This window comes from Primulina tabacum, chromosome 17 (genome assembly GCF_025594145.1).
Source record: "Primulina tabacum isolate GXHZ01 chromosome 17, ASM2559414v2, whole genome shotgun sequence".
NCBI lineage: Eukaryota > Viridiplantae > Streptophyta > Magnoliopsida > Lamiales > Gesneriaceae > Primulina > Primulina tabacum.
Window position 1 is genome coordinate 2,611,004 of NC_134566.1, and position 15,102 is coordinate 2,626,105.

Consider the following 15,102-nt stretch of genomic DNA (forward strand, 5'->3'; position numbering starts at 1 on the left):
TATTTTTATATGCTTTTCTATATATATTAACGGAAATTTTTTTGTGAAATGGTCTCATGAGTTAATTTTGTGAAACAAATATCTTATTTGAGTTCCCTATGAAAAATACTACTTTTTATGCCAAAATATTATTTTTTATTAAAAATATGAGCTTTTTTGACCGGTAACAAGAATAAATATTTGTGACACCGTCTCACAAAAGAGATGTTTATATATTAATTAGCAGCATTTCTCGCTCTATGGTTTTGTTTTGTACAAACTTATTATAAAGTCGTGCTAAAACAAATAGAAACACAAAAAAAATTACCCCATCAACTGTTATTTGCTAATAATTTAACTTGCCGACGGAAACAAGAGAACCAACAACCAAGAAAATGTTGCTAACTTATAACATTTGAATGAAACTGTTTTAAACTTCTATTATTATCCCAATAAAACTTAATTTATTCATTCCCTAAAGTCTAATATTTTCCCGACATCTAAGTACCGTTTAGTTCGTGGTATGAGACAAATAATATGAAAATAATTAATATTTTTTAATAATAAAATATATAAAAATGATAGTTAATATAATGTTTGATTTGATTGATTAATTTGAATAAATTTGAGATAATGTGATATTATCGTTTTTCTTTTTGAAAATATTTATAATATTATTTATTAAAGGTAATATTGTAATTTCAATTCAATGATTTGATTGATGTGAGATAAATGATTGATTATTTGATTGATGTAAGATAAATGATATTATAGATTTTAACAAAAAAGATAATCCCATGTTAAAATTTTAAAGCATAAAGTTTATAGAATAGGTCTTTTGTGAGACAGTCTCTCGAATCTTTATCTGTGAGACGGGTAAACCCTACCGATATTCACAATAAAAAGAAATACTCTTAGCATAAAAAGTAATATTTTTTCATAGATGAACCAAATAAGAAATCTGTCTCACAAAATACGATTCATGAGACAGTCTCGTACCAATTTTTGCCAAGTTATGAATGATTGATTATACATGAATGTGTATTCATAATTACATATTATTTTCCAATATAAATATTATATTTTATTATTTTTCTTTTAAATATTCAGAATTATCCAGCTAACACTAAAGAATTAAACATAATTCAATTAAAAAAAATCCATCGAAAGTTTGATTTTATTTAATCAAATTTTCTTGAAAATAATTCAAATAATAATTTCATTAAGGAATTAAATAAAACATAATTTGATAACTGGATCCGGTTTACAGATCTTAAGATTCTGTATAATTAGCGAAATCACTGAATTAAAGAAATCAGAGGAAAAAGATTCAAGAATCCAGCCTGTGTTCCAACGGTCGGTTCCCACAGAGCCCCACAAAAGTCGACCGTTTAGGCTTCTTTTCACCCTCTCCACGCTCTCGTCTCCTCTTTGGTAGAGAAACACGAAGTTCCTTTAGCATAGTAAACGCCTCCTTTCTCTACGGTTTCTCCGAAAAATAGAAAAGAAGAAAAGGGTCGTTGCTATATTATTTGTCCGAATCGAATGGGTTGTTTTCTTGGATGCTTTGGGGATGCAAAAGAAGGAAAGAACAAGAAACAGAAGACTCGTCCAGCGAGTCCGAAAGGACAGGTGAAGACTCTTTTGTTAGTTCGATTAGATTTTTGCTTGTTCAATTGAGATGGAAAATTTGTGAAGAAGAGCTGTGAAGTTCTCGATTGTGTCTGTGTTTTCTTGGTTTTGTGCCTGTTGATTGTATGCATTGAGGTGTTGATTCTTTGAAATATGAACCTAATTGCTTGAACCATGGAAACGAGCTTGAACGATAAGTTTTGTTCTCTCTTTGGTGAAAAGTTGTTTTGTTGGAATTTTGAGAGATATTTTGTGTTACTTTTGAAAAAATAAAATGCTCTTGATTTTGGTACTTTGGTTAATCCAAGAATTGGCCCTTCATTGATGAATGAGGTTTATTTGGTTGTTGTTCGTGTTGGTGATACAATTCTTTCCTTTCTTTCATTGATGTTAGAATGATTCTGGTTTTGGCTTCAAAATTTGAGTTTTGTTGACTAGGTTCTGTTTTTGGCTTCAAAATCAGAGTTTTGTTGACTAAATGAGATGCTAAGTTCTTGCAGAAGAGAAACCAAGTTGAGAACAATCGACAGCAAAGTACATTAGTGGATCAGAGCCTCCTAGAGACACAACCTACCAACTTGGTTTCAGAATTACAGTGAGTCTTCGATTGGTTTTTTCAATTGTCGAATCATACAGCTATCTTACCCATTGATCATAGGACGGATAGATTTCGGATTTTTTGCTGTTAAGATGATATATTGTTGCCTTCCTTTATTTCTTATTATGGTTTAACCCTCTTCAGTTAATTTCTTTCATTACGTTGAAAATCATATGAGAGATGGATGCAGGGACTTGAGTTAAAGCTAGTTAGTGATTTGGAGGAAAGATCATATTATTGATAAATTTTACAGTAAATTTAGCTTTTGTTGATTTATCTGGATTCTGAGTGTAGAAATAAAACAAAGCAAGAGGAGAGATTGAGCCCAAGCCCAAAGAAAAGAGTTACGTTTAACTCAAATATCACTACACACGATCACGTTTCAGTCTTTGAGAGCACCGATTCTCTGCCTGGGTGTGATATTAGTGTGCAGAAAGAAAAGGAAAAGGATCTTAAAGCTTTGAATCCAGGCTCTGAAGATGGTAATTCAATCACCTTGAGTGTTGGATCATACCCTTCAAATCATAGATACCATAACGCCATAGAGAGTGACGATGAACCAGAAGACTACGGTGATGGTGAGGACTTATATGATTTGGATGACCTCGAAGATGAAGAAGGTTTCAATGACTGTAATGAATATGATGCTTATAGTGTGATGAATTGTCAAGACGTATGGTCAGAATCGATTGTGATCTCATCTGCAGAGTCGAGAGTAGAAAACCATTCCGCAAATTCGAACGACTATGAAGTAGAGAGTCATATGTTGGAGACTTTGCAATCTAGTGAGGAAACTGAAGCGTTTAGACCCAAAACTAATGCCAGAGATAGAAGAGATTATGTCAGTTCCGTGCTGAACCCTGTACAGAATATTACTCAGTGGAAAACTATAAAATCGAACGGAACGCCGTGCTTATTGAAGCCAGAAAAGGAGAACTTGATGTCTTACTCAGAAAAGGCGTTTAAGCAACTATCTCCAAGTGTCAGGACAAAATCTGATGAATCAAAGAAATCAAATCAAAAAATGGCAGTAGATGCAAGTTTATCGAATTGGTTGGTTTCTCCTGAATTTACATCTTCCAAGAATAATTTTTCCAGTCAACCTGAATCCGTTACATCAGGGAATACCATTTCGAAAGAGGCTCATTCTGTGAGGAGCTTCGAAGATAGGCCTATTTTAGGTGCGTTGACAGTTGAAGAACTGAAACAGATTTCAGTGTCTTCCTCCCCAAAGAAAACGTCACCTATTCGAAACCCTGATGAGATGCCAATTATTGGCAGTGTCGGGACTTACTGGAATCACTCCGGTTCAAATAAGAAGTTTGGTTCGACCTCGTCATATAAAGGCATACCCAACACAACCAGCAAATACAGAGAGGTATTCAAAGTTCAAGAATTGAGAATCACATTTATCTTAAATCATTTTATTTTGGTACTAAGAATTTGTCTGTAAAATGCAGGACAAGATAGTTCGTTTGCAATCGACTCCATTCGAGACAAGGTTGGAGAGAGCTCTGAATCAAGGTTCTACTGGAGCTTAATTACATTATATGGTCCTTGGAGAAGCTTTTGAGATGTTTGAGTTATTTCTTTGCATATATTGTAAATTCTTGAGTAATTTGTGGATGTTTTTCCATTTGTTAGTTGTGTGCTTTGTTTTGCATGTATGCATACATGCTGTTGATGATTGAATTGGTTGTTCACTTGCTTATTATATTATATGTATTTATATATTGAAGCATCTGTTGTACTATTCTGGGGTGATTGTTTTACTGATTTATGTGAAATATAGGTTTCTTAGCCAAAACATCGACAGATATGAGAATTTAAGGGGTTGACTTCTCATTTTATAGTCTTTCAATCATTTATCTTTCACTTGCATATTGATGTGAGACTATGCAAATTGTCTTTCAATGTTTGAGTTCCCACAAACTAGCTGAACACGAGTCACATAAACAGCATGAGCTCGATTTCGAGCTAGCAAGCCTACGAACAGAATATCCTTAATTTTGAGCTAGACTCGATAATCTTAACGAACGATCTTGAACGAGATTTTTATCGAGTCGAGCTCCTAATAGCTCGCAAAAGGATTTAAATTTTGAAATATGGAATTCTAACTACATGAATATTGAATATGTCACTTGTACAATATTTTTTCTTTCCAATAAATTCAAAATTACATCAAAATATATCAAAACACACTAAAAAGTCATAAAATAATAATATAGTTGTCTATCATATTATTTCTTTGACTATATTTTTCCTCTTCTAATATATCGAAAATACATTAAAAAAAATTAAAAGTCACAAAACATAGCTTATTTAGTTTTGACATGAACATCCCGAAATTATAGAATAAACATGATATTTATTATATAAAAAATTTTAAGCCACGTGGACTGCTCACTCAACAAATCATGGCTACAAAAAGAGACGAACCTTTCAAAATAGAAAAAAAGCCCGAGCAAGAAAAAAATGGAGAGAAAATGAAACTAAGAAAGGAAGAAAATGCTATGAAAAGTAAAAATTTATGGTAAAAAGTAAAAATCTCAAACTCTCAAAATTATCAAACTACACACTTTATAATATTTTTCTCTCAACTCAATTGTGAATTTATTCACAAATGGTGAGGCTATTTATAGAATTTCTTTACAAATAATCCAAAAATAAATTCATCATTACCTACATCATCATACACTAATTTTCAATATTTACAACTCTTATTTTCAACATTCAAATATTTAACATTCAAATATTCAACACACATGTTTTAAATATTAATTTTCAACACTCTCCCTTGTGATGATGATTATAATGATTGTCTTCATTACGTGTTTTTATACTGCCTCGTTAAAAACCTTACTAGGAAAAACCCATTGGGATAAAAACCATAGTAAGGAAAAAAGAGTGCAGTCACGTAAACTCCCCCTCATGTTGACACGAACAATTCTTCACAAATTTCGTTGATTGCACATCCCAATATTATATATGTGCTTTCTGAATATTATCGTAGGAAGTGCCTTTGTGAAGAGATCTGATGAGTTTTCACTTGATTGAATGTGACGAACATCAATATATTTATTCTTCTCAAGCTCCTTGGTGAATGCGAAGAACTTAGGAGGAATATGTTTAGTTCTATCGCTTTTTATGTATCTTTCTTTCATTTGAGCAACACATGCAGCATTATCTTCATACAGTATCACAGGCTTCTCGTCAAATGATCATCCGCATGAGATTTGGATATGTTGGGTCATTGATTTTAACCACACACATTCACGGCTTGCTTCATGTAGTGCAATAATCTCGGCATGATTTGAGAAGTTGTTACGAGCGTTTGTTTCTGTGAACGCAAGAAATTGCAGTGCCTTCACGAGTAAATACATATCCAGTTTGAGAACGTGCTTTGTGTGGATCAGATAAGTATCCAGCATCAGCATAACCAATTATACTTGGATTAGCATATTTTGAATACAAAAGTCCCAAGTCTATCGTTTCTCGTAGATAACGGAATATATGTTTAATTCCATTCCAGTGTCTCTTTGTTGGATATGTGCTAAATCTTGCCAATAAATTTACGGCAAAAGATATACCAGGCCTTGTACAATTTGTAAGATACATAAGAACACCGATAGCACTTAGATATGGTACTTCTGGACCAAGAATATTTTCACCATCTTCACATGGACGGAATGGATCCTTTTCTATGTTTAATGATCTAACAACCATTGGAGTACTTAAAGGATTTGATTTATCCATATTAAAACGTTTAAGGATCTTTTCTGTATAATTTGTCTGAGAACAAACATTCCACATTTTTTTGTTCAATTTGTAAACCCAGATAATACTTGGTTTTTCCAAGATCCTTCATTTCAAATTCTTCCTTTAAGTATGACACAACTTCTTGAATTTCCTTATTCGTTCCAATGATGTTTAAATCATCAACTATACAGCAATAATTACGCATCCGGATGTTGTTTTCTTAATGAAAAAACAAGGGCATATTGAATTATTTACATATCCCTTTTTCATCAAGTGATCACTTAGCCGATTATACCACATTCGGCCAAGCTAATCAAATACCGAAACGTAATTGCATCCATCACGGGAGAATACGTTTCTTCATAATCAATTCCAGGCCTTTGAGAAAAACCTTGTGCAACAAGTCGACCTCTATATCTTACAATTTTATTTTTTTCATTTCGATTTTGAATAAAAACCCATTTGTATCCAACAGGTTTTACACCTTCAGGTGTAAGGACTATAGGTCCAAAAACATTACGTTTATTTAGCGAATCCAATTCAACCTGGATGGCATTTTTCCATTTTATCCAATCATGCCGATTTTTACATTCACCAAAAGATTTTGGTTCATGATCTTCATTATCATTTATGATGTCAATTGCCACATTATAAGAAAATATATCATCAATTTCTTCTATATCTTTTCGGTTCCATATTTTTTCAGTATTAATATAATTGATAGAGATTTCACGATTATCGTTAGTTTGTGGTTCTGACAGAACATTTTCTTCATCATGTGTTTCTTCATAAACATTATTCTCTATTTTATGATCATCATGTGTTTCTTCAGGAACATCATTCTTTATTTTGTGATCATCGTGTTTCTCTATAAATTTTCTTTTTCGAGGATTTTTATCCTTGGAACCGACTGGCCTTCCACGCTTCAGGCGTTTAATGACATCATGAGTATCTTCAATTTGTTTATTCGGAATTTCAATTCGAACAGGGGCATTTGCAGCATGTATATATGATTTAGTCACCCCTTTTGTGTCTGCAAATGCATCTGGTATTTGATTTGCTATTCTTTGCAAGTACACAATTTGTTGTACATCTTTTTTACATTGTTTTGTTCTTGGATCCAGATGTAACAATGATGATACATACCATGTAATTTCCTTTTCGGTATGTTTCTGTTCTGCCCCTAATATTGGGAATATTTCCTCATTAAAATGACAATCAGCAAAACGTGCTGTGAACACGTCGCTTGTCTGAGGTTCAAGATATCGAATGATTGATGGACTATCATAACCGATATAAATTCCAATCTTTCTTTGAGGTCCCATTTTCTTTCGTTGCGGTGGTGCAATAGGCACATACACCATACATCCAAAAATTCTCAGATGAGAAATGTCTGGTTCTTTACCAAATGCAAGCTGCAACGGGGAGTATTTATGATATGCACTTGGCTTGATGCCAATTAATGAAGCAGCATGTAAAATTGCATGTCCCCATATAGAAATAGGGAGCTTTGTTTTCATAATCATTGGTCTAGCAATCATTTGTAGACGTTTAATCAATGATTCAGCCAATCCATTCTGTGTATGTACATGAGCAACAGGATGCTTAACAATGATTCTCATAGACATACAATAATCATTGAAAGTCTGGGAAGTAAATTCACCAGCATTATCAAGTCTAATTTTCTTGATTGCATAATCGAAAAATTGATTCTTCAATTTTATTATTTGAGCAAGTAATCTTGCAAATGCAACATTTCGAGTTGACAATAAACATACATGTGACCATCTGCTAGATGCATCAATCAATACAATAAAGTATCTAAATGGTCCACATGGTGGAAGAATTGGTCCACAAATATCACCTTGAATACGTTCAAGAAACATTGGTGATTCAGTTTGGACTTTGGCTGGTGATGGTCTTATAATAAGTTTTCCAAGAGAACATGCTTTACATTGAAACTTATTATTCTGAAAGATCTTCTGGTCTTTCAGTGGATGACCATGTGTATTTTCTATATTTCTTCGCATCATTGTTGAATCAGGATGTCCCAATTGATCATGCCAATTTGTTAATATTGAAGAATTATCAACTACCATGTTTGATTCAGTGGGACTTATATGTGTATAATGCAATCCAGTAGGGAGCATTGGTAGTTTTTCAATCACATATTTCTTTCCTGATTTATATGTGATAAGACACATATATTTCTCATTCCCTTCATTCATTGTTTGAGTATCATACCCATGGGAATATATATCATTAAAACTCAACAAATTTCTTTTCGATTGTGGTGAATATAAAGCATCATTGATAAAAAATTTTGTACCATTAGGTATCAAAAATTGTGTTTTACCACATCCTTTAATCAAGTCTACATGACCTGATATTGTATTCACCATTGTTTTTGTTGGTTTTAGTTCCAAGAAATATCTTTTATCTCGGAGGATAGTGTGCGTTGTACCACTATCGGGTATGCAAACTTCAGCTTTGTTCATAGCATTTTCCATGTTTGAACTTCAAAAAAAATATGCAATGAAATAAAATTACTGACAATATATTTATAAAAATAAAATACAATATAATATATATGTAAAAATATAGCACATGATAAAACATTATCATACGGGTACATGGAAAAATTACGATGCATTTTATTAGTTAATGAATATTGTAATACAAAGTAATGGATAAACAACATGTACAAGCATTCGTAAAAATAAAGAAAACACACGAGGAGGATATTCTCCAATAAATACAAGACTCGTGAGTATGATAACCAAAATAATTAAAAATATCTTTGAGAAAGCCATCTTCTTCGAAAATTTGATGAAGAATAATTTTTAGAGAAGAAGTGAAAGTTGGAGTGATTGAATGTGTTTGTGAGATCATATTTATAGGACAAAAACTAGCCGTTTTGTTACCGTTTATGACCGTTGGTGTACAAAAAAATAAATGTATGCATTTGTATAATTTTATGGTAATAATATGATGTATATAATATTAGTCATGTTTAAATAATTATGTATATCATATCACATTATTATAATGCGGTATCACAAGTTATTTTGTTTAAAAACCTTATAGGCTTTTATACTTGTCGTATCCCTTACCGTGAGTGTGGGATATCGTCTTAACATCATCTCAGGATTTATAACAAGTTTTTAAAAAATTTATTTTTATTATTTCTAAATACATTATATTATATATTAAATAGATACACAATAAATAAATAAACAGTAAAATAAATATTATTACTTTTGTTACCTTTTTCTTCTGTTTTGGAGCTTGGAAAAATATGGAGGATCTTTAGAGCTTCGTGCAGATAACCTGTTATGAAAAAGTAAAAATTTATGGTAAAAAGTAAAAATCTCAAACTCTCAAAATTATCAAACTATACACTTTATAATATTTTTTTCTCAACTCAATTGTAAATTTCTTCGCAAATGGTGAGGCTATTTATAGAATTTCTTTACAAATAATCCAAAAATAAATTCATCATTACCTACATCATCACACACTAATTTTCAATATTTACAACTCTTATTTTCAACATTCAAATATTCAACACACATTTTTAAATATTAATTTTCAACAAAAAATTTATTATCTTCTGAAAAATTTCAATAAATCACTAAATACTCTTTTTATGACTAAAACAAATATGGTATAGGAAGTGAAGCAAAAAGGACCAAGAATGAGAAAATCAAACCGATATATCCCAAAAAATCAACAAAATCTTGTTACAAGTTAGTTAATATACGTACGTCTTTCATATAGTTACATACCGATTTAAAGTTGACTTGAATATGAAAGTTGTATCTCTTGTTGAATAGAAGATGTATGTATTGACTGTAGCCCAAAAATATTGCCGGAAATAATACTCTTGGGCTACCGGAATACCACGGTTTACCATAACACAATGTTTAAATATGCTACAAATCGTTCGGGAATTGGGAAAACTCATCAACATAAAATTTGTGTATCTCACCAAAATACATACTCTGGAAAAGCTTGGATCGATGAACTTCTGGCCGCCATCGATTTCTGCATTGATATCCGATCATTTGGTCAACTTTAAGATTTTTTTTTTGAAATTTATATTTATTATAATTAATTTTCTAAGTTTGAACCGAAATTACCTAAACTAAAATATATACAAAAATGAATATAATATGATCAATCCTCGAATTATGGTTCTAATATATGAAGTATCAACCCTATTGTATTTTTAGGAATTCATTTAATTTCTGGATTATCAACCAAGATCTAACAGTAAGTTATAATGCGAGAATATTGCAACAATTTCTTTTATTAAAGCTCGTCTGGCATTTGTCCTGAAAATTTTTAATACGTCCAAGGTTGTATCATTTATTATTGTCAAATTTTACTTATCATCATAGCATTTATCATATTGAATTCATCTTCAACCATATTCATTTCTGACTCATTTATTTACTGATTACCTGGAATGAAATGTACTCAATGATGCTTTGGACAATGGACTCCGGTCTAAAAATTGAGTCCACTGGACAACGCGACTTTAACCTAAAAAGTGATTTTAATGAACAACGGGATAAAACAATAGTATATGGTTTATCTGAACAAAGAGCACTGAATATTTAGGTTTGGAAAATGATTCACTCTAGCTCGTAATACAATCTTATGATCTGATATGTGGGGAAAAGTGTTGCGTCAAATAATTTGGGGTGAACCACCTCTTTAGCTCACGATATTCATCTCTGCAAACCTCACCGTCAATATTCATTATTCTCAACATTTGTGTTGGAAAAATTCATGTTCGCAATCTTGATTTTGATGTTAACAAAACTTGTTATTTTATTTCTAATGATCTTACCTAAGTGCACAGAAACTGAAATTGATTAGGACTCGAACTGATCAGTTATCGAGCCAAAACTGAAGTTATCGAAGAATGCAAACTGAAAGTACCAACTGATTAATCAAACTGAACCAGTTCAACCGATGAATAGTAAACCAGTTCAACTGATTGTCCAGCAGATAGGTGGTTCAGCAGAAGACCTTCAGAAGCCCGGCCAGCTGATGAAGAGTTCAACTGATGAGAAGCCCAGCAGACCAGTTCAACTGAAAGAGTGAAATCAGTTCAACTTACGAGTCAACTGATTTCACCAGCCCAACTGAAGATCAATTCAGAGCATCAGTTAGAATCAATCAGTTGCAGAACACGACAAGCTTATTCAATGGGATCCAGCTGTGCACAAAGGTACAAAAGCAATTGTCCAGTCAAAGGACAATAATAAACGTTGCATCAATGTTTAAAGCCCAAAAGTTCCAGAATGGCTATCGGAAAGTACAGACATATTTCGAGGAACGGATTCAAAATGCAACATATACAATAATTGAGTCTCACTGTACGATCAAGCTTAGCGCCTATAAATAAAAAATGAAAATCAGTGCAAGATAACAACGAGATGTGAAAAATAAGATAGAAAAGAAAGGGCACACTTATTTCCTATCAGCTTACAAAGAAGCAATCAGCCAAGTCGATGGAACACTCCAAAGTTATATCAGCTTAGTGTAGAAGCTTGTTTCCCTCAGTGTGTGAGAAAACCTTTCGTGTTGTTTTCAGATATCAGTTCTCTCACACACACACCACCACCACTCAAATAGTGTCTTGCACAAATACGTAAAACTTTTGTATGTAGTCTTTGACACATAGACGTTAAACAAGTGTGGCTGGAAGGTGATGCCTTCAGTCTAGACTAGGAGTTTAGTTATGCAGTGGATAAGTCCTTAGCTGGGTGGGTTTGTACAAGATGTTGTATAAATCAAAGTCTTCTATTGGATTCTACCCGAGATGGTAGAAGGGGTGGCGTAGGAGTAGTTGAAGTCTCCGAACATCCATAAGCATATCTTGTGTATTAACTGCTTAACTGTGTTTTAAACTGACTTGATCAGTTCAGCTGATATCAGTTCAGTTTTGTCCATAGCTGAACTGATAGAAGCCAGAACTCAGTCGGTCAATTTACACAAGTCATTAGATTTTAAAATCTTTCAGTTTTTCTTAACGAAGGACTACTTTGAGTGTTTCCCACTTGGTTTGAAACGAAACTCGATCTAATTTATCGGTGTATACATTATTATAACATGAATTATTTCAGCTCATTGAGAATATTGTGTTTTAAGCACCCTCGCAGGTGCCCGAATCGATCCATCAATTGGTATCAGAGCTAGCTGTTCTAAGAAGGACATTTGAAAACTGACTAAAATTATTTTAGTTTTAAATTATATTTAAAAGTACTTTATATTATTTTCAAAACTATTTGAAAATGTTTATCTAACGCTCATTGCAAAAGGTAGAGAGGATTGGCTCTGCGACTAACATTATAGCCACTTCTCTAGACTCCGAGCTTTTGGGCTTTAATCAGCCTACAGGGGTATGAGTCCTACTTGTTGGCTATTCAGAAAAACTGATCGAAAGACAAGGTTCCAGCTGCCAGCCTACAAGTTGAAGCTGATCAACAGACGAAGCCCAGCTATGTTGAGATTTTGGATGATTAAAGTGGAACTCAATCATCACCAGTATATCGCTGCTTAACTGCCATATCAGATCAAGTAGATGATCAATGCGGTTCAACATCAGCTGAGTCCAGTTTGAGTCAGCCCGATCAGTTTGGCAACACAGAGATCATGTCCAAGGCAGCTAGTTGTTTGTCTAGCAAAGAGACTCAATATCATTGCAGCAATTCAAGTGTTCAAGGCAACCAGTTGTTGATATATTAAGTTCTGTCATGCATCAACTAATTGATATTTGATGTTTAAAATATGCTATTGTAATAGCAATTTTCCCTTATAACTAGCATATTGTAGTAGCAAATTTTTCTTATAAATGATTGTGTACTTAAATGTATAATAAAAAAGAGATCTATTTGATTAAATAAACATCATGTTTATCCAATTATGTTTCTATGTGATTGAACTAATACCTCCAGATTTCTTGTCTAAACTGCTTGAATGATTAAAGCTACTAAATTTTGGCGTATATAATTATTTTTAAAGAGGAGTTTTTAATTCAATTAGTGAGGGGGAGTTCTCTGTCCCTCAAACAGAAAAATATTTTTAAAACTCGTTTTTATTTCAGTTAAGTGAGGGGGAGTTTTTAACTATTCTTATAAGTGCTATCCCTCGAACTGAAAATTTTCTTTTACTTTTAAATGTTTTTTATTCACACAAAGGGGGAGAATCAATTTTAAATTTTAAAGTTTTAAAGCTTAAAAATTTAAAAATCGTTTTAATTGCTCAAGTTCTGTGATCATCAAAAAGGGAGAGATTGTTGGAACATTTCATGTTCGCAATCTTGATTTTGATGTTAAAAAAACTTGTTATTTTGTTTCTAATGATATTATCTAAGTGCGCAGAAACTGAAACTGATCAGGACTCGAACTGATCAGTTATCGAGCCAAAACTAAAGCTATTGAAGAATGCAAACTGAAAGTACCAATTGATTAATCGAACTGAACCAGTTCAACTGATGAATGGTAAACCAGTTCAACTGATTTTCGAGCTGATAGGTGGTTCAGCAAAAGACCTTCAGAAGCCCGGTCAGCTGATAAAAAGTTCAACTGATGAGAAGCTCAGCTGACCAGTTCAACTGAAAGAGTGGAATCAGTTCAACTAACGAGTCAACTGATTTCACCAGCCCAACTAAAGATCAGTTCAGATGACCAGTTCAGAGCATCAGTTAGAACCAATCGGTTGCAGAACACGACAAGCTTATTCAATGGGATCCAGGTGTGCACAAAGGTACAAAAGCAATTGTCCAGTCAAAGGACAATAATAGACTGTTGGAAACTTAATTTCGGTTGTTTGACAACCTAAGTGATTAATTTATTGGATTAACTGATCAAGTAGTTTAAAGTAACTGAACTACATAAATCAACTGACAGTTGCCTAACTGAAGATTAATGTGCAGTTTATCGAAGGCAACTGAAACCAGCTGAACTGAACTTACGAAGACAACTGATTGATCAGTTGAAAACTGATCAATTGATATATTCAGTTGTGAGCTTATCAGCTGATCATTCAGATGTACACGTCATCAGTTGAAAAGGACATTCAACCCGACGACAGTACAAAGCAGACTGCAACTCGTAGTGGAACGCCACATTTCAGAGCTTACAGTGTATGAATGTCAGAAGAATATTGACGTGGCAATCAAAGGATATAATGATTCAAATTATATTTAATGTTACCGTTTAAGAGAAGCCAATAAAAAGGTGAGAAGATCAGTTGATCAAGCAACCAATCGATCTATCTATTCTCAAACTTGGCGTTACCCTGCTGAATTTATAGCTCTTACTCAAGAATCAAAAGCTCACACTTATCTGATTTACTTGTAGCATTTGAGGCTACCTTTCGAGCTTACTAGCACAAACCGTTTTGTTATTTATTTGATCTTAACTAGATCAATTGTGCTAAGTCCAGTCCAAGAACTGTGAGATATTTAGTAAACTAAGAGTTTCAGTTTTGGCAGTGTTAAGTCCAAACTGAAGTGGGTCTGTACAAGTTTTGTATCGATCAAAGTCTTTTAGTGCATATCATATTTTTGTGATAGAAGGTGTGACGTAGGAGTTATTTCAAATCTCCGAACATCCATAAATCTCTGTGTATTATTACTTCAGTTATTTATTCTATCTTTCAGTCAGTTTATTTCCGCAACTGTTATCAGTTAAACTTATTTTCATTGACTGACAAGATTCCTAGTTTCAGTTTGTCACAGAACTGACACTTCATTCGAAAAGATTCAAAAATCGCAAGTGTTTATTCAACCCCCTTCTAAACACTTCTCAACCAATCAACCGATCCTATCAAGTGGTATCAGAGCAGTTGAATCTTGTCTCAACATATTCTTATTTACAAACTGATCAACATGTCTTCAGTCAATAAAATACCGATGTTTTACAGAGAAGATTTTGACGACTGGAAAATCAGAATGCAGGCTCATTTAGCTGCACAAGATGACTACATGTGGTATGTCATCACTGATGGTCCCATGAAGATCCTAAAAGCAAATACAACAGTTGTCATTACTGATGGGGCACCTCATCGCATAGAAAAGCCCAGAGAGGAATGGAAAACTGAGGATAAAAGGAAAG

The 15,102-nt window shown here is 33.1% G+C and overlaps 1 protein-coding gene across 2 annotated transcripts; it reads left to right on the forward strand.

Moving 5' to 3' along the window:
* The first annotated feature begins 1,302 nt into the window (after positions 1 to 1,302).
* Positions 1,303 to 3,962, forward strand: LOC142531945 (uncharacterized). Of its 2 annotated transcripts, none has more exons than XM_075638233.1 (4): positions 1,303 to 1,611; positions 2,103 to 2,206; positions 2,504 to 3,587; positions 3,670 to 3,962. In XM_075638233.1, exons 1-4 carry the CDS (start codon positions 1,525 to 1,527, stop codon positions 3,748 to 3,750), a joined length of 1,356 nt encoding a protein of 451 aa, XP_075494348.1. In that variant the 5' UTR covers positions 1,303 to 1,524; the 3' UTR covers positions 3,751 to 3,962. The 2 variants fall into 2 exon arrangements, with proteins under 2 accessions (XP_075494348.1, XP_075494349.1); XM_075638234.1 differs by having other exon boundaries at positions 1,304 to 1,611; positions 2,112 to 2,206.
* Positions 3,963 to 15,102: the final 11,140 nt, after the last annotated feature.